Source organism: Gambusia affinis, linkage group LG07, assembly GCF_019740435.1.
Source record: "Gambusia affinis linkage group LG07, SWU_Gaff_1.0, whole genome shotgun sequence".
Lineage (NCBI taxonomy): Eukaryota > Metazoa > Chordata > Actinopteri > Cyprinodontiformes > Poeciliidae > Gambusia > Gambusia affinis.
The window spans coordinates 29,133,896-29,155,539 of NC_057874.1; the positions used below are offsets into that span (position 1 = coordinate 29,133,896).

General features: G+C 39.1%; 1 protein-coding gene across 5 annotated transcripts in view; it reads left to right on the plus strand.

Annotated features, from left to right (window-relative positions):
* The window catches only part of LOC122834268 (glutamate receptor-interacting protein 2-like), a 100,298-nt gene that overhangs the window by 29,454 nt on the left and 49,200 nt on the right, over nucleotides 1–21,644 (plus strand). For 2 of the 5 annotated variants that reach the window (XM_044122541.1, XM_044122542.1), the window contains exon 1: nucleotides 15,719–15,878. The exons of the other annotated variants lie outside the window; for them this stretch is intronic. In XM_044122541.1, coding sequence (XP_043978476.1) covers nucleotides 15,833–15,878 — 46 coding nt within the window. In that variant the 5' untranslated portion in view covers nucleotides 15,719–15,832. Of the gene's footprint in view, nucleotides 1–15,718; nucleotides 15,879–21,644 lie in introns of those variants that run through there. 5 annotated transcript variants of the gene reach the window in all.

Genomic DNA, 21,644 nt, shown 5'->3' on the forward strand with positions numbered 1-21,644 from the left:
CTATCATTTCAAACAAGTTGAAGTTGCATGTCATAATTATAGATCTTAACGACTCCTTTTCTGACCTCAGTGTGAATCACTTTTTACTCCTCCTTCTTACCAGGCATAGTGGATACATTCTGGCATAGGACAACATTTCTGCTACTACGACAAAATATCTTTTCCACCAAATTAAACAATGTGGACTTCCTTTTAATGATGACGCAGTACTAAACTGGTGTGTTTTTAATAAAACATTAATGGTTATATGAGACACTGAGTAAACAAATGGGGCAACAGATTGGCCCCTCAGTTAAACGGACATAAACAACAGCTGACAAAATGTCCTGAGGACAAAAACCCTCCCACTAAAGCTGCTTTAAAAACTGCAGACACACAATGCAGTGTACTATAAGGGCTATATGTCTTTAGTTTCATTTAATTTACAATCACATAAGCTAAATCTCACTTGTAATGACTGAATCAGTTCCAATGAAAACATGTGAAATGAGCTACTTGAGCAGATTTTACCATTTTGGAGATTAGACTAAGTTAATGAGTTAATCCAGTGGGAGAAAAAAGTATTTACAATTTTAACTTTTCTATTCTGCAAAGTAAGTTTGCTAAAAAATAAGGTTGCAAGGTATTTATTAAAGGCAGGAAATATGGTCAGAAAGCAAAAGGTAATAGTTTCAAGGTGATCTCTGGTTCTAAAATAAAGCTGAAAACATGGTGAATTTTGTTGAATTTAAATAAAACTTTGGTAAGCAGAGATGGAAACAAATACAAACATAGTTAAATAAGAAACATATTTTCAACATTCATCCATTTTCTGAACACCCTTGTCCTTAGTGGGATGGGGAGAGGAGCAGCTGTCAACGGGCGAGAGGCGGGGTCACCTGGACAGGTCGCCAGTCCATCACAAGGACAGACAGGACAAACAACCGCACACACACACACACACACACACACACACACACACACACACACACACACACACACCTAGGGAGAATTCAGAGAGACCAATTAACCTGACAGTCATGTTTTTGGACTGTGGGAGGAAGCCGGAGAACCCGGAGAGAACCCACCATGCACAGGGAGAACATGCAAACTCCATGCAGAAAGATCCCCGGGCCGGGAATCGAACCCAGGACCTTCTTGCTGCAAGGCAACAGCTCTACCAACTGCGCCACTGTGCAGCCCGTTTTCAACTTTCTCTTTTAGAAAAACATTGGAAAGTATATTTTCATGCCTCATATCCCCACCTGTAACTTGACGTATTTCAGAATGAACTGTTCTCTGGTGTACTTAGAAAGATAAAGGCTGTCATGACCATTGTGACATTATTGATAAGGACTCAAAGTTCCTTCCAAGCTGTGGTGCACACCGCCCACTTCTCAGAGTTTGTCAACCATTAGAGTAAGCCTTCCATCCCTCAGCAGAGCCCTGAAGCTCCACACTGAGCTGCTTAATGCAGAGGAGCCTTTACACCGACAGGCTTCGGTTTCCAACTCCAGCAGGCTGAACCAGACAGACGCTGTGGTTCACCACCGTCCCCCAGGATTCATCAGCTCACAGGTTAACCGAGGAGAGAGGGAGACTTTTCTGCCAAGAAGCATTGAAAATTCACAAGGGTGCTTGTGTTTGCTCCCACTTTCAGACCATGCCTTTACAGCTAACTAAACATGAAATTTAAAAATAAATGAGCAGAGATTAAAGTTAGAATATGGTAAACATCACTATGTAGATCTTACATTCTAACACACGTACACCTCTTTCTAAAGTAAGCAAGATTTTGGCTAAACTGTATAAACTTTATTGACTTTGAGGCTCTTTAGAACTAAAGATGAGAGGGTGTCTATATCCAGGTGAGCAAAAAAACATTTTTCTGCTAATATGCAAGGTGTAGTGACAGGCTTTTGGTTATTTGGCTTCTAATGGCTACAAAATACCACAAAACGCTTCGGTTGGTTGGATTCTCCTGAACATTGTTATTCAGTAACATGCATAATGTAATCTGTAAAAAACTGACTGAATGAATAGAATGATGTAAAATGTAAAGATGAAGAATAAAAACGCAGAATTAGCTTGTTACAGTTAATATCTCAAATAATAAATAAAAAAAGGTTAACTTGGTTGCATTTCTTATTCTCTAACACAATCTGGGCAAAATGTCATCAATGAGAAACGTACAGTTAATCAAAATAAAATTGTGTTGAGAGGAAATGAGATCTTGACTATGAATTTTAGTTTATTAATCTTTATTTTTAAAAAGTAATGATACAAAAGGGTTTTTGTCAGAACATTCTAGTTCAGTGAGCCGTTGTCTGTTTGACCTGCTTGGATCTGATGGGATTGACCCTTTTCACTGCTGGTTCTTTATATTACACCTCTAAAGCAGCGCAGCAGTCAGTCATTTTTCTGAGAGGAAATCCCAGAGAGCGTTCTGCATCCATGCTCAGTTGGATTAGAATTATGAGTCTAATAAAGCAGCTCCAGCTTCGGCTTCTTCCTCGGCTTGCTTTCGATTCCAGAGGATTTCAGTAAGCTGCAACTGATCTTTGCATCTTTGCATATGATTGCATTTCACTGTGCTGGGATTTCAGAGTGTGCTCCACTTTTAAGACTCCATGATGAAGTAATGTTGCCGTGAAGACTAGGTGCTGTTAAATGCACCACTGGCTTTATCTTTAAAAACACAGTAATATTTATCACTGGGTCTTGGAAACATGGCCCTCAGAAGAACCAATTCAAAAAGGTTTAGAAACATTATTCATGTTTTTTTTTTTATCACACTTTTTCTGTTTCATGTTTTCTTATTTTTGAATTTCCATGTCAAACTCTCTTAGCACAGATGTAGTAAGAGGTTCAACCATACAATTGCATCATCCTTATAATTTTTTCTGGCTGAATGAGTTAAAATATTCATAGAAAACCATTTGGAAGTATTTTAAAAATAAGAACTGATTTAACTCCATTTAGTTTGCTGAAATGACTTAAAACCAACAATGACAATCTCTCTATAGCTCTCAGAAATCCAGATATTCTGTGTTTTTTAAGACCTCTCAGAATCACATCCTGGATTACATCTACTGGTTTTATTGTGTTTGATTTGTAATTGTGTTTTTAGCAGAAGACATAAATTCCTCCCTCCAGGCTTGCTGTTATTATCCCATCTGTTTTTTCTACCATCTGATCTGTTAAAATTGCTTGTTTTGGTTTTTTCTCCTCAGATAATCCACAACAAATTCAGTTTAGTCTGTCACCAGCTAGTCTGTTACTGGATGAGTAATCTAAGAGTTCACATCTTTTTTGCTAAATGTCTTGATGTCATTGGTTTTCAAGTTATGTGTTTAATTTTATCAGTCTGCTGTGAAAGCCTTTATCTTCTTCTGAAGACTTTTTACCTACCAGAGCTGTGGAGGATGTTTCTATATCGCCATGTGAGATCATGTTGAAGCAAGATTTGATTATGGAAATTCAAATCTAATATAAAGCAGCTTTATTGTCACTTCTGGCAAATGTGTTGAACTTAAAGTACAGATTGTTGACGTCACGTCTCTTTAAGGCCCTCGGTGCCATAGCAACCAGGTATCCAGGATAACATTTTTGCATGAGGCCTTTGGGGAAATTAAGCTCTACTGCTTTACTAAATGAATACATACGATGTTTTTATGCTATTATAAAAAAGAATTGTAAATTGATTTAGTTTTTCAGAGTTGCTCATTATACTTAAAAGGGTATTGCTCATTACTGAGGGAACTGCTGGTTACATATTACACCAATGTTCTTGGCCACAAGACAAATACCAAAACATTTAAGCAGACTATTACTATAACATTGGTGGATCTAAATGTTAAATGGTAACTAGTGTTAAATGGTAACTAGTGTTAAATGGTAACTAGTGTTAAATGGTAACTAGTGTTAAGCAACTCAGTGAACACAGAAAAGCTTCCTGACATTTTCTCTTTCCATTCTACTTTTAGTTTTCTGCATTTAAAAAATAAACTCTCTCAGCACTTGAAGAAATCAAAGTAAAACTAGAAATGTGCTAAATTCCAGTTTTTAATTATTATGCTGATTTCTTGCATTTTTGTGCTTTATCAGATCTACATAAAACATTTAGTATATTCATTCATTTCTAATTTTAGCCTGAAACAAAACTTTATTTCTTTTCTCTTTATTTTTGCAGTTCTCCATTTATAGGAGTTAAAATCAGAGCATCACTGTTTAGTTTGGTTTCTCAGAGAGACTTCTCTGATTCACACAAGGTTTGGTTTCAGCAACTGAGAACAAATGAACTGGCCTGGAGCGGTTCGCTCATCCATCATACATCTTGTGCTTTCCTCTCATACATTAACACATCTGAGACCAAGAGAAGCTGCTTAAACTAAATACTGCTGACACCTTCATAACCTCTGATATTACAGTCAGCACAAAAGAAAGGAGGGGGCCGATTTCAATTTCACCGCAATTCACCAGAGGAACCAAACTCAACGTAATAGCTGTTGTTATGCTCACTGGAGCGGTTTTCACACGCAGCTCTTCAGAACAGACTGTGTGATATTTTTCAGGCCCATGATGAGATTTTGACAAAACTTTAATGCCTTTTCACGCCACGTCATCAGCTTTCACTACTGCATCTTCAGGGATTGTAAGGAGATAACACCAGAAAGGAAAATCTTTGGAATGAGGCTTCAGTACTGAGGGGGGAAATATTTCCACTAACACTTTAAAGCTGCTGCTGAGTACAGATTAACCACTAGTCTTGAGTGGCATGTTAAAAAACTGGCCTTCATGCAACACATGTGAGCTACAGCATTGAGATTTACTCCACTAAATCACAGGCAACCAACTAAAGCATGTAAAGTCGACCTGATGTTTGTCATGTTAAGCATTACAAGTGTGAAAACTGTTTTTAAAAATCATTAATCAACAAAATGATCAAAATGTCTTATTTTAACTGAGTTTGTGGTTTTGATCTCCAGTTTATCTCACAAAATCTATTCCTCCTCACAAAATAATCCAGCCATTATTTTTCTGCCCAAAACTGAAATTGAAGTAGTTTAATAATTCTGTTAATATTGGCTGTGTTTCTCTAGAGCTCTCCACACCAAAGAGTTTCTGATTTGGGTCCACATTCTTTTCCTTTAAAGGCAAAACAAAACCACATGCCAAGTCCCGTCTGCGCCCACAGGACGGTAGGAAGAGTAAACCTCTTACTATGATCCTGTGGGCGCAGACAGGATTTGGCATGTGGTTTTGTTATGCCTTTAGTTTTTTGTTTTTGTTTTTTTTGTTGTTTTTTTTTTCAGTTAAAAAGACAGCAATACTGAATAACTTTATCAAACAGTAACTGTAAAAATCAGATTTTTAATTCAATCCATCAATGAGATGCAATAAGCTGCAGCACAGCTCAGCTCCCCTCTGAAATTTGCTCCACTTTTTTTCTTCTTGTAAAAATGTTAGGGGTGTAATTTGTATTTTCCAGCCACATGGTGCCATTTTACTGTAAATCTGTTGATTCAGCTTCTACAAAACTTTGAAAATTGACGTCTTGAAATGAACTTCTGTCTCTTTAAGAAGCTCTTGCTCTTTGAGAAACTCCGCCTACAGCAGATTACCTTAGCAATGCTCATCCGTTATGCCATTTACAATTGTTCTTAGAAGCATTGGACTGACAAGTAGTTTGCATAAAAGCTGTATTGGTTTACTACAAGACAAAAAAATTTAATTTTATGGCAAATGGCCCCTTTTGATATCCAAAACCCACAAAGTCTGTATTAAAGTTGTACCAGGAATTAACTTTAGCAGCATACTGTGTTTCAGCTGGTGGGATAAAGGATTCCCATTCGACAGATGGGCTTGGGAAACTGATGAGACAAAAAAAAAAAAACTCTAATACAATGAAATGGTTTTGTCAGAAAGCAGATGTTAATCCACACAAAGTTTGCCACTCCTATTTAACGCCTCTTAAAGAGGTACTTCTGAAAAATCAGGGATTATAAAGAAAGTGAGAAGCTATCAGAAAAACCATGAAGTCATTTAGTCGGTTCTTACGGAGTGGGAGCCTCAGGGTGTGTTTTCCAATGCGTCTTTAAGACCCGACACCGCTTTTGTGTTTTCAAATGGAGAGCGTAGCCCACACAATGTCAGCAGAGCTCAGCCTTTTCAAACAGCACTAAGACTCCACATTCTGCTGAGGCTCACTGACTGAAACCCAACATGACAAATACAATCATATACAGAGAAGTTTGCAACATGTATTATTTATGATGTCCCTGCAGTTTAAACTCACATCATATATTATTTACGTCATCAGGATGCTGGCTGTTGTAATGAGGATTGTGTATCTCATCACTGAAGGAAATGTGACTGAGTCCAGAATGTGTCTATGCAGGCCTAATTGGAACAAAAGATTCAATTAACCATTATTCATATTTAAGAGAGCCTCGTGTACCAGGAGTTAATTACAGACTGATTAAAAACACTGAAGCAGAAAAAAACCTAAAAAAAACATTGAGAGGAAATAAAGGATGGAACAGGACCTTAGTTTGTTTCAGAGTTAAATGGGTGAGAGGAGGGGGGCAGTGTTATGTAAAATGGCTTCCTAAGAACAGCTGTAAGCATCATGAGATGGTATGGAGACACATTGTGAAGAAGTGCTGAAGGCGGCTTGTTAAAAGGGTTCTTAAAGAGACAGAGGCCAATTTCAAGGTGTCAGATACTGCTATGATGTATAGCCACATTTATGTTAAGTTGTCTTAAATGAAATGCAGCATTTTCATCACTAAAGGTAATTTAGTTACTTCATTGAGGTATAAAATGGCACTTTGTGCCTGAAAAATATAAAACATTCCCCCTTTAAGCACCAGATAATATAGAACTGACTCTTCCAATCAATGAAAAGCTTTTGGAGGCTGTTAGTCTCCTCTAAGGTTACACAAACAGTTATTTGGGTTTGAAGGGAAACTTATGAGCAGGGAATTATTCTGTGGCAATATATAGTTAACTTTTAAAATAAATAACTAAATAAATAAAATGAAATTCTCAATGTGAATTAAATCTCACATGGATGGGAAGGAGAAATTCCACCTGGTTGCTGCAGCAAACTGTTACTGGCCCCAGTTAAGACACGGCGCCGCTAATTAGTGGAGTCCAGATTCCACTCCAGATGAAGACTCAATGGGAGGAATCGAGTCTCCAGAGGTCTTTGCAGGCTTTCACTAAAGTTCATCGGGGTGTAGTTAGAGCACAATGGTTACGTGTGATTAAGTGTTGGGAACACTGAGGGTTTAACTTCTGTAATTAGGTTGTGGTGGATTTTACTCAAGGTGACAACATGCAGTGAAGCCCAAGATTACTCATTACTACCCTTAATAGGTTCACATGTTGGGGCGACAGATTCTCTGGATGTAGTAACGAGATAATGTGTACATGAATGGGTGAATGGCTGAACATAGTGTAGAGTGCTTTTAACTACAACACAAATGAAAATGGGTCTGATCTCATGTAAATAATCAATTAAATATCTATATTCTTTTATATTTTTTTTACTATTTTCACTTGTGTTTGGCCTGGTTTGTGTTCATCTTGAACTTGAACAGATTCATTCACATGGTGAGGTGGTAAAATGCTAAAGCTAGCATTATGTCACAACTCTTAAGGTAAAAAACAAACCACTGAACATGGGATCTAGTTTAGCCAGTTTACAGTGTCAGCTGGTGAAGGCATTTTTAGAAAACCTGTGCCCTTGAATTTCTTTCATTTTGTAATTCAGAATCTGTAGAGAAAACCTGAAAGTGAAGTAACTAAACTTTTCTTTTTCCACTTCCTTTGGATCACCTGTAAGTGACATTATTAGAGACATTCAGCTAATGGATAACACAAATTCAGCGGGAACCAAACGGGGGTTAGAAATGGTATGATCCACTTTAATGATTTTCCAACACTGACTTAGTTAAAGGGTCAATCACACCTCATGTTTTGTGCCATAATTTTATATCTTTCAGATAAATCATTATTAATTCTGTTCAGTTGCTTGAGAGAGAAAAATGTTAAACCTTGAGGCTGTCAGGGACGATGCAACTTGATTTGCAGCTTGAATCCAAAAGTAGCATTACAAAGAAAACAAACTCAAATCTGTGACCTAACATACTACTGCTGAGACTATGAACTGCTTTCTAATCCTTCCTTATCACTCAGAGATTAGAGACTCACTGCTGAGCTGAGCCAGCAACTCATCCCATAGGCACAGATCCAGCAGTGATTAGAAGAAATACAAATTCTAGCTGTGGGTACTTCCAAAATGCAATTATGCATCCTGGGCTGCAGACTCAATGAAGATGAAAAATAATGTCTGGAGGAATTGTGACTGATCAGTGTTGGCAGGCTGTGTTTCCCAGCTCCAGCTGAAGGTGTTGATTGTGAGAAAGTCGTTATGTAAAGATTCAGCAGTCTGCTCATTTTCAGTGGACATATGAAGAGGTCATTTTCATCCAGGCATTCAGTAGAAGCAGAGTTCTCTCTTGCTGCAGATGTAAAAGCAGAACGCAGTGACTTTGGTAAAACGTAGCTGCTTCTTTTGTATTGTCCAATCCACACATGTAGACCAACTTTGTGCGTCATAAAGTAGATGAAAGATTTTCCATTCATGCCTTGTTGATATTTTATTTAAAACTTGTGGAGCTGTAAATAAAATTCAGTGAGAATCAAAGCTATTTGGGATTGCATTCCACAAAAAGAGGATCAATTATAGTCATTAGAGGCACTATTGAAAAATTTGATCATAACCAACGTTACACCATATATTCTGTGAGATGCCAGACTGTGTGACTTTTTGCTGCAGCAGAATCAGGTCACAAAGATGTGACTGGGGTATCTGTCCAGCAATGAGTGAAAAGCAAAGGCTGGGCTCTAAATATTTCAGCTAACATGTAGAAAGAAGGAAGAAGAGTAGGAGGAGAGGGACCGCTGTGAAACGCTGACAGGTGGGCATGAGGACAATGGAGTGTCTTGGAATAAAGGTTTAAAACCTTGTTTGCTTTCTGACATTTACAACTGCAGGTGTCTACATAATTAATTAGGATTATCAGAGAAAGACCAACACAAGGCAGCACATTTCCCATGAAGTAGAGGGAAATTGATATTCAAATAAGAATTTAAAAATAGTTCTTTTCTCTGGTGGATGGCCCTCACTCGAATACGTTAAGCATGATGCAGCTAATCACCCTCAGAAGTTTCCTAATGGACTAAATAAATCCCATCAGAGTCATTTAATCTCAGTATTACCTTCATAGTGGTGTGTGAAGGCATCAGAGGTTTGGGAGAGAACATTAGTGAGCAAACATCATAATGAAGAACACTGTTAGTTATAAAAAGAATTAAATGCAGATTTATTTCATGAAATGATATTATTAGCTTTAAATATAACATGGAGTTCAGATTAATTCATCTTGAAAATGTTAAGACACACGTGAATGAAAAAGTAAAAAAATTGATTAAAGAAAATAATGAGAGCTCCACTTGGTAGTTTCCAACAAACTCTGGAGGAGACAAAGAAAAACCAAGTAAAAGCTGTTAAAGTCAGATGAGAGCAAATACACATTTGCTAACCTACTTGGGAATAGTTGTGTGGACGGAACCTGACCGTCCTCAACATCCTGACCATCCTCATCATCCTGACCATCCTCAACATCCTGACCGTCCTCAACATCCTGACCGTCCTCAACATCCTGACCGTCCTCCACATCCTGACCGTCCTCAGCATCCTGACCGTCCTCAACATCCTGACCGTCCTCAACATCCTGACCGTCCTCAGCATCCTGACCGTCCTCAGCATCCTGACCGTCCTCACCATCCTGACCGTCCTCAGCATCCTGACCGTCCTCAACATCCTGACCGTCCTCAGCATCCTGACCGTCCTCAGCATCCTGACCGTCCTCAGCATCCTGACCGTCCTCAGCATCCTGACCGTCCTCAACATCCTGACCGTCCTCAGCATCCTGACCGTCCTCCACATCCTGACCGTCCTCAGCATCCTGACCGTCCTCCACATCCTGACCGTCCTCCACATCCTGACCGTCCTCAGCATCCTGACCGTCCTCAGCATCCTGACCATCCTCAGCATCCTGACCATCCTCAGCATCCTGACCGTCCTCAACATCCTGACCGTCCTCAGCATCCTGACCGTCCTCCACATCCTGACCGTCCTCAGCATCCTGACCGTCCTCAGCATCCTGACCGTCCTCAACATCCTGACCGTCCTCAGCATCCTGACCGTCCTCAGCATCCTGACCGTCCTCAGCATCCTGACCGTCCTCAACATCCTGACCGTCCTCAACATCCTGACCGTCCTCAACATCCTGACCGTCCTCAGCATCCTGACCGTCCTCAGCATCCTGACCGTCCTCAGCATCCTGACCGTCCTCAGCATCCTGACCGTCCTCAGCATCCTGACCGTCCTCCACATCCTGACCGTCCTCAGCATCCTGACCGTCCTCAGCATCCTGACCGTCCTCAGCATCCTGACCGTCCTCAACATCCTGACCGTCCTCAACATCCTGACCGTCCTCAGCATCCTGACCGTCCTCAGCATCCTGACCGTCCTCAACATCCTGACCATCCTCAACATCCTGACCGTCCTCAGCATCCTGACCGTCCTCAGCATCCTGACCGTCTTCAGCATCCTGACCGTCCTCAGCATCCTGACCGTCCTCAACATCCTGACCGTCCTCAGCATCCTGAGATGCAGATCTCATTCACTGGGACTGAAAAACCTTCAGTCTCCAGATGAACTGAGCTGTCAGAGACATTCACCAAAGACTTGCACAAAATGAGAATTGTACAAAGTATTGTCTCAGATGGGTTGAATATAAATGCACACCACACTTTTCAGATTTTTACCTGTATAAAAACGTGTGTGCCACATATTTTCCTTCCTTACTACACACCACTTTGTGTTTCTCTGCCACATGAAATCATTCATCAGTCAGGGAAAAGTGAAATGGGCTTGAATTCTTTAATAAGGGACTTTATTGCACGTAAAATGCATCAGCAGTCACACTGCAGAGTTTCCAAGGAAATTTCTAACTGCTTATTATATTTGTCAGAGGTCATTGTTGGTGAGAGCGCTGACTCCCATCAGTGAGTCTGTCGGGCTGACTGGCCACAGAAAGATGATTCAAGTTCACAATTCAGTGGAGGCCAGGAAGTGAACATTTAGCACCCAATCTAGCTTTAGCATCAGAGCTTGAAAGGGAGAATATGTGAGAGCTGCAGCTCCTCCTTGTGGTGATCAACAGGTATGTCAACATAACTAAAAAAGGCAACAGAAAACACCAGACTAAACATTAATTTGAAAGGAAAAAAAATAGCTGTAACAATGTTTTGGGGATGATGAAAAATACAGATAAAACAATAATATTGTTGAAATGTGTGCCTCACTCCTGACCGCTGTCCGGCTGGCTCCACATTTGTAAGTTATTTGCTGAGAAGAGTTTCAAACTGAAACACATTCACTGTGGTTCCCACATTAAAAACAAAGAAAACGCCTTAGCTTTTGATCAGTGTTCATATTTACATATACTCCTTTTGGCTTTTAGATCCTCAATGATAATTCCTTTCTGCTTTCTGTTTTTGGTGGTGTGGTTTACATGTATTCAAACTCTTCAAACTGTATGTTTTGTGCTCATGTTATTGTGTGAGCACTGATGGTTTAAATGTACATTTTCACAAGGACATTTACAAAATGTCTCCAAAATTAGATTGAACTCGACCGTTGAAGAGGAAAAGGAGATATTTCCTGGAACTTATTTCAACTGAAAAAATTCAGCATCCCTTCTTCATAATTAAAAAAAAATTCAAGATATGCAATCTTAAAAAAACATTCAGCAAATTAGAGACTGCTATTCTTGTCTTAAAGATGTAGAGTCTTGATAGAATCATTTCATATGACATATTATTCCAAACAGGTTTATCCAGTCATTCAAGTAGCAGGCAGAAAACATGGAAACAGTTTTTTTTTCCTTTTTTTTGTGATCAGGCCGTCTAACTTTCCTTAGAAACCTCAGAGCGGAGTGGAAGCAGAGCCCGCTGTGTGTCTGTGTGTTTGTGATGAATGTTTGATTGTGTCAGGGGAGATTTATGACATATCTGGAGCAGAAACAGACACTTTGCTCATTAGAGGAGAAGGAAGGTGAGAGATGGATGAACGATGAAAAGGCGAGGGGGAGGACAGACGGATGGATTAGAGATAGACACAGATAAGGAAGGAAATGATTACAATCAGGGAAAAAATTAATAAAATGTTTGCAATGTGAAAATTGACAGAGAAGCAAACATTATGAAAAAAATAAGAAGGAGGAAAAGAAACCCTGAATCTTCTCTCCACCTGTCGAATGTCTGTACCATCCATGAAGGGTTGCATTCTTACTGCTAAAATGCCACCAACTGTGTCACCATGCAGCCCAACTTCTAATTATTTCACTGAATATTTATTTGACCACTTAGGGACAATTTCAGAGTTTGCAAGAACTAAACATGAAAACAAAATTGCAATAAAATAATTGTAAAAGTCCAGTCCTGAAGACTTTTACATCCTCTATCCCAACATACATAAATTTTATGAAACGTGGCCCATAAACACCAACATCAGCAGAGGCATCAGGACCTTTTCATTTTCAGAAAATGTGCGTAATTTCTTCATGCCCAGTGGCACAAAAATATATTTGTAGATACGCCAAGCACAGTGGGAAAAGAAACAGAGGAGCTCAAAAACAATCATTTTATACTTACAGTGATTGAACTTTAGGGTTGTTATGCAAATTTGGTAATTATGCTGCAGGAGCTTTGAAAGGATTCAGGTAAACACAGCAGGGAGAAACATCAGAGCAGGAGGAAATTCCAAAAGATTTCTCAAAGTGTTTCATATGTTTCCTCATTGAAGCTTGAAACATTTTATATTTTTGGATTGGCGTCTGTGAGTCACAAAACATTCATCTGAAAACACTCTGAACAAAGCGGTTCATGAACAGAGCAGAGTCAACAGCAAGCCTGAGCTTCTATATGAAGATCACTGAGGCCTCGCTGTGACATCAGGACTTCAAACTCTTCAGCAGATCCAGTTTTCCTCATATTTATTCTCCACTAAGATGCTTTGAATGATTTCTTTTAAAATTCCAGGATTTCTAATTTCTTGTAAATTTTGCTTTGGAGTATTCCTAATAACAAACAAACAATGTGACCCCATTCCAGAAGTTAAATAACAGGCCTATGTGGAAAGAGATCAGTAAAAACAGTCTTTTTTTTTTTTTACCAACTCTGTATTTGCATAACATTGCTAATTTGCTAGCGTTGCTTTCGGGCTGCACAATGGTCCAGTTGGTGGCACAGTTTCTTGACTCAGTTAAAGCAGGTTGTTGATTCAAATCCTGGCCTGGGATATTTCTACACATAGTTTGAATGTGTGAGTTTCCTCTGGCTAAATGCCACATGACAGGATTTCAGACTGCGAATTAACAAAACTGTTTTTCTCTTTGTCATTTTTATATTTTTCCATTCGGACACTAACTATTGGAAACAACATCATTACCTGCAAGCTGCACTGAGAACATAGTTTGGTTCTAGTTTTATTTCCTTAAAAGTGACAGTGCCTGCTTCTGTAAGATAAAAAATACATAAAATTTGACAAAAATTAGGCTCCTCATAGAAACACAAAATGCAAAATGTTTCTGAACATACAAAACATTTATATTTGCCAAAATACGAGACTACAGACAATATGAACTGTGTGGCTTCTTGGATTTATATTCTATTCTAGGAATTTACAAAACTCAAAAACTTTTGCAAACACACAATAATTTCCAGACTTTAATGAAATGGACCTGTAATTTTGTCACAGAGAAATCCGGTTTAGTTTTGATGACGTGTCATTATAAAGCAAAAAATAGAGCTGGTAAATCAACATTAATAAATAAATAAGATGGCAGTTGATTCACACATGAACATCTTATAAGAAGATGCAAAACAGAGATCATAATTTGAGGTAGAAATCTCTTTGCAGTGAGTACGATTTAACAGAATGTCTATTTTAAAACTGTCTGAGATCAAAGCGAAAGAGAGAGAACCGGAATGAAGAACCTAAATTAAAAATCAGCCAGGAAGGGAAATGAAACATCCCTAATGCATATCTGTCACGGTCCACTTTAAAGAGTTACCTGCTTACATCAAACCTTTAAGAGGTTGATCCACAGCTTCAGCTCAATATGTAGCTTAATTAAACCAAAAACAAACTTTTTTACATTTAACTGTGTAATGTCAGCTAAACTGTGAACATTTTGTAAAACATTTCCACATGTTAGCAGTGTGTCTGTATGATAATATAACCTGATAAAACATCTTTGCATCACATCCTTTCAGAGAAAGAAATGATTACAATGAAATTCTCATAATAATAATAATAATAATAATAATAATAATAATAATAATAATAATAATAATAATAATAATAATACATTTAACTGTGTAATGTCAGCTAAACTGTGAACATTTTGGAAAACATTTCCACATGTTAGCAGTGTGTCTGTAATAACGATTAACATCCTTTGCATCACATCCTTTCAGAAATGATTACATATGAAATTCTCTGACATCTGCTAAACATCTAAAAGATTGTAATCAAAAAAAAGAAAGATGTGTATCTGTGTCTTGCAGAGATATTTGACTTTAATTTTAATTGCTTATTATGTATCAGGACTCAGTTCTTCCTTCATTCATGTTGCACACTAAAAGATATTGATTCCTCATTTTACACAGTGAAGAATTGTGCTGCTGTGTTTTATCAATTAAATTTAAAATCTGTGTTTCACTTGTTTGTTTGTTAATGAAGTGACCAGCTCTGGTTGGAAGAAACTCAAATATCTTTAAGTTCCAACCAAAGCTGGACTGAGCTGCTGCATGAAGCTCTGCTGGTCGTCAAGTCTTTGAATCCAGTTGATCCCCTATGAATTAATCCTGCAGGAGAACTGGCAGCCTATTCCTTAGTGACCATTGCATGATGGGATAATTAGGTTTCAGTCCGTTTTGAGCCTATGGATTTAAGAAATAATGAATAAATCTGTTGGTTCTGTGATGAGCTGACAGTCTCTGTCCGTGGTTCTGAAGTTCAGCTTTAAACGGTGCTGGTGAACTGTTCACCAAACACCTTAAAGGAAAATCTCATGAGTATCATTAGAGCTCAGTTTTTACTTCACACACAAACACTGAGGTAAACTTGCAACATAATACACAACTGATAGACACAAAGACTGAAAAAGAGGGAAATCTAGGGCAATAAAAGTCCCCAAGGCTTTAAGCTACAATTTAACATTTTTTGCATAATCAGGAGTGAAACTATACGACAAAGACTGATAGAGAGAGAGCGAGAGCGCAGGGGAAGATGGTGAGAATGTTCTAATTAAATTAGCACACAAAGAAAGCGAGGAGGAGTCCATTAGAAAACACGAATCGGCCCGACAGAACCGAACCAGGCTGGAAGCAGCTGACTGACTGAAAGGCTGATTACAGTCAATTACAGTCACAGCGTTTACTCCCGTTTTCATCTGAGAGGGGAAACACACACACACGCACCCACACGCACACACTACAGTTCAGCTGGTGTCAACAGGGGGTGTGGGGGGTTCGGGGGGGGCGTCCCTTTGAGAGAGAGAGAGAGAGAGAGAGAGAGAGCAGGGAGGAAACGGATCGGGGGGGAAAGCGGGAGAAACAGACAGAAGTTCTTCCTCACTCTTCCTCCTCTGCTCTTCCACGAGGAGAGATTTACTCATCCATCCCGGACTTACTGTGGGGGGAAACAATGCTTTTCCTTCAGGCTATATTAAAGAAGAGGCTTCTGCAAAAAGGTGAGGAGAAAACAGAAAGGTCGCGTTCACTTCTCATTAGTCAGCTGTTTTTCTGTAAGCTGACGTTCCCGGTTTTTTTTATTTGAGTTGTTCGGACTCTTTTCTTCTTGTTGCTTTTCTCTGACGGCTCTGACTGGATGTCAGGTTATGTACATTTTCTGGCTGCCGGTAAACAGCTTCAGTGTCCTGCAGCAGCGGACGCGGTTCTGATTACAGGTCTGGTTTAGAAAAAGATGGGTTGTTTTATTTCACGCTTCTCTTAATTTTGAGACACTTTTTTCTATCTTTTGTGGAGAACTTTGTATGAAAGTATACGCTTTAGAAATATTTCGATTTAAAAAATAAATATTTTAACCTTAAATGCTGAACTGTTATTGTACAAATGCGCCGATAACAGACAACTGATCCACTTGTCGACACATTAACAGAGAAATCCACAACTATTCTTTCATAAGGTGAAGTTTCAGGTTGCACCTGTTGGTTCATTTTAGGGATTTCTGTCGCACCTGTTCATCACTGAAGTTAGCCCTGACTCGTTCTTGTTGATGGTTTGGAGAAATGATCCGGTTCTATCTGGATTAAACTCGTATGCGACCCTGCGCCAGCCGCAAGTCTGTGTTTTTGTTGGAGAGACGCGCAGCGCTCTCTTTTCCCTCTCTGGCTGATTTATTTATGAGTTTGGAGATGTGTTGCTTTGAAGTGAAGCCCGCAGACGCGCTGGAAAGGGCAGCAAATGGGGACAAAACGCCGCCTATCGGCCTGTCAGGGAGCACCGCCACCCACCCCGGGCTGCAGGCGGTAATACAGTCTGACTATCCCTGCGGAAATGAGTTAAAGTTGCCCCTGTTGCAGCGCAGTGCGGAGGATGAATCACTGTCACATCTTCCTGCTGTTAATAATACTGCAGAGATTTCTCCGTCACACTTCCATCGCATCAAAGCCTTGATGGCTCTCACTGGAAACCAGAGCATTGTGTTACTTCTGACAGCTGAAGCAGATTTTAGTGGGTCACCGATCACACAGGGAAAAACAGTGGCTTCCACAATAACTGGATCTGGAAGTTTATTGCGGCTGGAGGGATGATAAAACTGCTGTGTGGGATTATGGAGTCATTAGCTTTAATGGGATATTATGGAGGAGTGCTTCCAGGGATCAGCTAACGTTGGACTTTATGCTGCAGGTGGCAGTGACTTAAAAAAAACAATCAAAATTCATTTTCCAATCTTTGCAGAAGATCAGAAGTAAAATCGTGAAAGTTATTAATACAAACTAACAGCTTTGCATAGTAACACTGATCAACTATTTATAACACTTCTGGTTAAACAAATTAGAGGTTAACCAAACTTTGAATAAAATATGTCCAAATGCACTAGAATACTTTGTTTTGTTGGTTAGCAAATGTAATTTGATCTTGGTCTTTAATTTGCAAATTGAAAAAAAAAACTGCAAATGCAAATAATTCTAGTTTAAAAGCTTTATCAATTTTCCTCCATCAAGCTGAACATGCAATGAAAATGCTGTGGTGGAAATATACGAGTTAAGAATGTTTCTTCCCAGCACAGGAATGATGATAATCTGGGTGTTTTCTCCGCGAGTTCCCAGAAAAAAAACGCTTCCTCTCTTTGACAAAAATTAAAATAAGACCCTGTGGTTAGCTTTCAGAAGCTGGTTTCACATGCGACGCTGCATGCCCTGGGTGATTTATTTTAAACAACAGAGACCCACTGCAGATTAACAATTTTACACAAGCTGCAGGTCTGCTGCTGGAATCACATTAAATCTGTTCCAGCCTGAACTCCCAGGAATAACTGACAAATAGTGACTTTGAAAAATGATTTCCTCCTGTTTGCGCTGAGCCGCTGCAGCGATGCTGCTGCTCTCTGTTTGCTCATGTTGTAATCCCTGCAAAGAGTAAAGGGCCACACGCATTGTGGATTTTTATACCTGTTGTTGCTCTGGACCTGCCCAGTATTCACCCAGTATTCTGCCCAGTAACGCCCCAAAGTTTAAGCATTTAGAAAATGGATGGATTCTTGGTTTTCTGTCTGGACAGGAGCTGCCGTCCTTGATGCTGAAATTCTGCTTCAGTCTTGTATTTTGCGTCACAATTCATAGTGTCAGAATTACTCCTGGTGGATTTTCTGCTCAGCAGCTCCTGGTGTCGATGCTTAATGAATTACTGGACCTTATTGTGTGTTGATGGAAAAAGTGGAACATGTGAAACACCATCTGAACATCCAGTTCTGTAACCTTTCTTTTTTTCTACCTGATATTTCCGCCAATAAATGGAAGCAATGCTTGAAGGATTCCACTGTGCAGCAATCTGGCAGAAACGAAACAAACAAAATAAAATGATCTCTTTACTCACTTGAATTCCCACAGGAAGCTGGTTATATGAAGGGCTTCCAAACAGCTCTTAGAAAAAACCTTAAACCTCACAACTTTAGTTTTTACAGGAAAATTCAGTTAAAAAAAGTTATTTCTGTAAAGGTGTGAGAAGATACACGCATCCTCCTAAATTTAAACTGCATGGTTATAATAATCGATAATTTTTGTCTAGAGATCCTTGAGATCTCTTGTTTGTTGTCTGCTGCACAGACTACATTTATATTCACTCTTTTCTCAATCTCTGTTCTGCTGAAGTCAGCATTTCTTTCTGAAGACCAGACAAGAGCACAACTGCAACATTCTTATTGTACTGCAAGTTGGTGTGAAATTCTAATTTGCATTAAAATTCATGTTTTTTGCTTTGAACATTTCAAGACTGCTACCTGTGCTCTTATGTGTCAAGGATGAGAAATTGCGGATGGGAGGGGAACAAGATGGCAAAGCATATGGACGTTTATTTTTTATTTTTTTTATTTTACTTTTAGTTCCAGGGAAGGAAAAAAAAGTGAGTCAAGTCCTTTCAGTCCACCTGCTGGCGTCACTTTGTTCGCCTGCAGCTAACGCTAAGGCAGCTAACGCTAAGGCAGCTAACGCTAAGGCAGCTAATGCTAAGGCAGCTAACGCTAAGGCAGCTAACTTTTTTGCCACTGAGATTAGTTGAAAGTTACTTTTGAGTTTGGGGAAAGTTAAACTGTATTCAGTTTGTATTCAGACAAACTGAAACGCTGTATTTTCCTAACAGCCCGAAAATTAGATAAAATTCTCAATTTACCCCAAAATAATGTTTTTGACACTTTTAGCTTGTTTTTTCTGGTTAAAGCAACATTATCAATGCTAACTACTCAAAGCACCATCTATTGTTTATATTCAGATTAACAATTATTTTTACTCAGTTTATTGATGTCTTCTGCTTTAAAACAAAGTTTATATCCATCATGTATTTCCAGCAGCTCAGTCAGGAAGTTTCTATCTTGGACTAAAATGTGGCCCAGTAGGATTACATTTCAGTCAGTATCACTTTGAACTGTTAAATTCAGACTTGGATGATAAACAAACCTTTACCATTTACATCAAACCCATACTGATAAAAAAAACTTGCCATTTCAGGAAGTTTTAAGTAAATTTTAAATTATTTTTAAAATTCAAAAAAGGAAATCATAAGCCTGAAAAACTTTCCCGCCCAAGTTTGTTTCACTCGGTTCTTCTCTGATCTAATTCTTTAATTTAGCTCTTATCTGAATCTTATTTTCTTTATTCCTCATGCTTCCCCTTTCCTGCCCTTTTCTCTTCCTTCAACACTCCTCTCAGCATTGCAGATGCGTTTTCTTTGATTTTGTCACCAGAGATTAATTAGTGCTTTATAATGTGCCCTATTTATACCTCCAGCAGAAGGAGAAACACTAGAGAGAGAAGAAGGGGCTGAAGGGGGAAGGAAAGGAAGAAAACTTGGAGTGAGAGACTCAGGAAGAGATGGAGACAGGAAAAAGCACAAGTGTTCAGATGGAGCGAAAGATAGAGACAGAAATGGGCCAGCAGTGAAACAGAAGGAGCAAAGAGGAAACACTGCGTTTAAAAAGACAAGTGCAGGCATTGAAGGCAAAAAGAAAGTATGAAAGCAATGAAGGAGCAGTAAACTACAGTAATGTTTAATTATTAAACTTTTTGATGCAAGAAAACACCTAAATACATTTAATGTAGCAGGGATGGAGCTTTCCATTGTTCCACAGTCTGTGAAGAGCTAATAAATTTGATGGGTGAGGAGAAAGTGGAAGATCAAGAGAAGAGTATGAGGGAATGTGAAGGATGCAGCATTGAATGTAAGGATTGATGTTAGATGAGAAAACATGAGTGAGAGTCTTTGATGTAAAACTGAACCAGTAAGATGGAGGTCAGAGACAGGGCAGCGTCTTTGTTCAACAGTTTACTTAGCAAACTCAGCATTTTTAATGTTCAACAAGCTGCCAAGTTATAGGGCTTACTCACATTTTCACAGACAGCTTTATTTGCTTTATCCCAGTGAAATTAATAGTAACACTTTAATTTTAATATAAATAGTATCAGAGGACTGGGCTATTTTCATAGTTGATATGAAAAACTTAGGAATGAAAGAACGTGTCTGAAGTTTGTCTAGAAAATGAAGTCGTGGGCGTGCTGCGGTGGCGGAGGGGATATCGCGACCCACGTTTGGAGGCCTTGAGTCTTCGACGCCATTTACAGCAAGTCTTCCCCCTTTTCAGTCAGCCTTCTTTCATATAAGGGACACTAGAGCCCATAAAAAGACCCCCTGGAGGAAAAGAAAAAAGAAAATGAAGTTGTTTTCCAACCAACAGTAAACTACACTTAATGGATAACTTAATAAATTATTTTATTAAGCATCATCTTGACCAGAGTAACATAATATGTATTAATTTCCTGTATAGCAATCATCTCATTGTTTAAAGTATTTTTAAAATAATCAAAAAGCTTCTGTAAAGCTTTGTTGTGTAACAACTGGATTGATAAGAACTTGAGTTTTGTGGAATGTTTTGCGCCCACCCAGGTGTCGCTGCAAAATTACCTCCATTATCTGCTTGAGACTGAGTTAGAACAGCTGCAGCAGTCATCACATCAGACTGCCATGCATGTAGCTGAGAACAAGAAACACTTTGTGTTTTTTAACATAATACTGGCGGCCAACTTTAATTCATGCAAGCTTTAAGTACTTGATTTCAATCAACAGGAAATAACCAGCCGACTTTATTCAGAACTAAGACAGAAAAAAGGCAAACCAAACATTTCACACAAACTGAACCTGCAAAGCTGATGTAGACAGACTTTAAGTCAAACTTTCAGAATAAAACACAATGCAGGAGAAAATTCTGAAACAGAATAGAAGATGTGAAGAAAACCGTCTGAAACTCCAGTGGAACCGGCAGAGGCTTAAAACAAGTGACAGCGATTTTATGGGAAGCAAAACAAGCCAGGGTGAGAGGAGAAGCAACATAAGATAGAAATCACTGAGGAGAGCAAAGAAGCAGTGACAGGTTGCATTGTGCGTTGGGCGAAAGAATGAACGTGGTGACACGTGGCTGCGTTGCTCAGAGAATAACACGGATAAGGGCCAGAGCTGACGTCTTCAAGAGGAGCTTAAAGAAACCTTTTGGAAAGCTGATTTGGCCTTCCTGCGCTTCCTTCGTCTGCTGTCACTGAACACAATAAATCCAAATAAATCCAAAGAACAAATGGGACCATAAAAAAACTGAAGGGACCACGAGAGAGAGGGACAAAGACACAGATAAAGGTCTCACACTTTTGCTAGCTTGGCCTCATTATGTCAAGGCCTCATTGGAAGAGATCAAGAGGGTGGAGAGAAAGAGCAAAGACAAAGACAGGGTAACA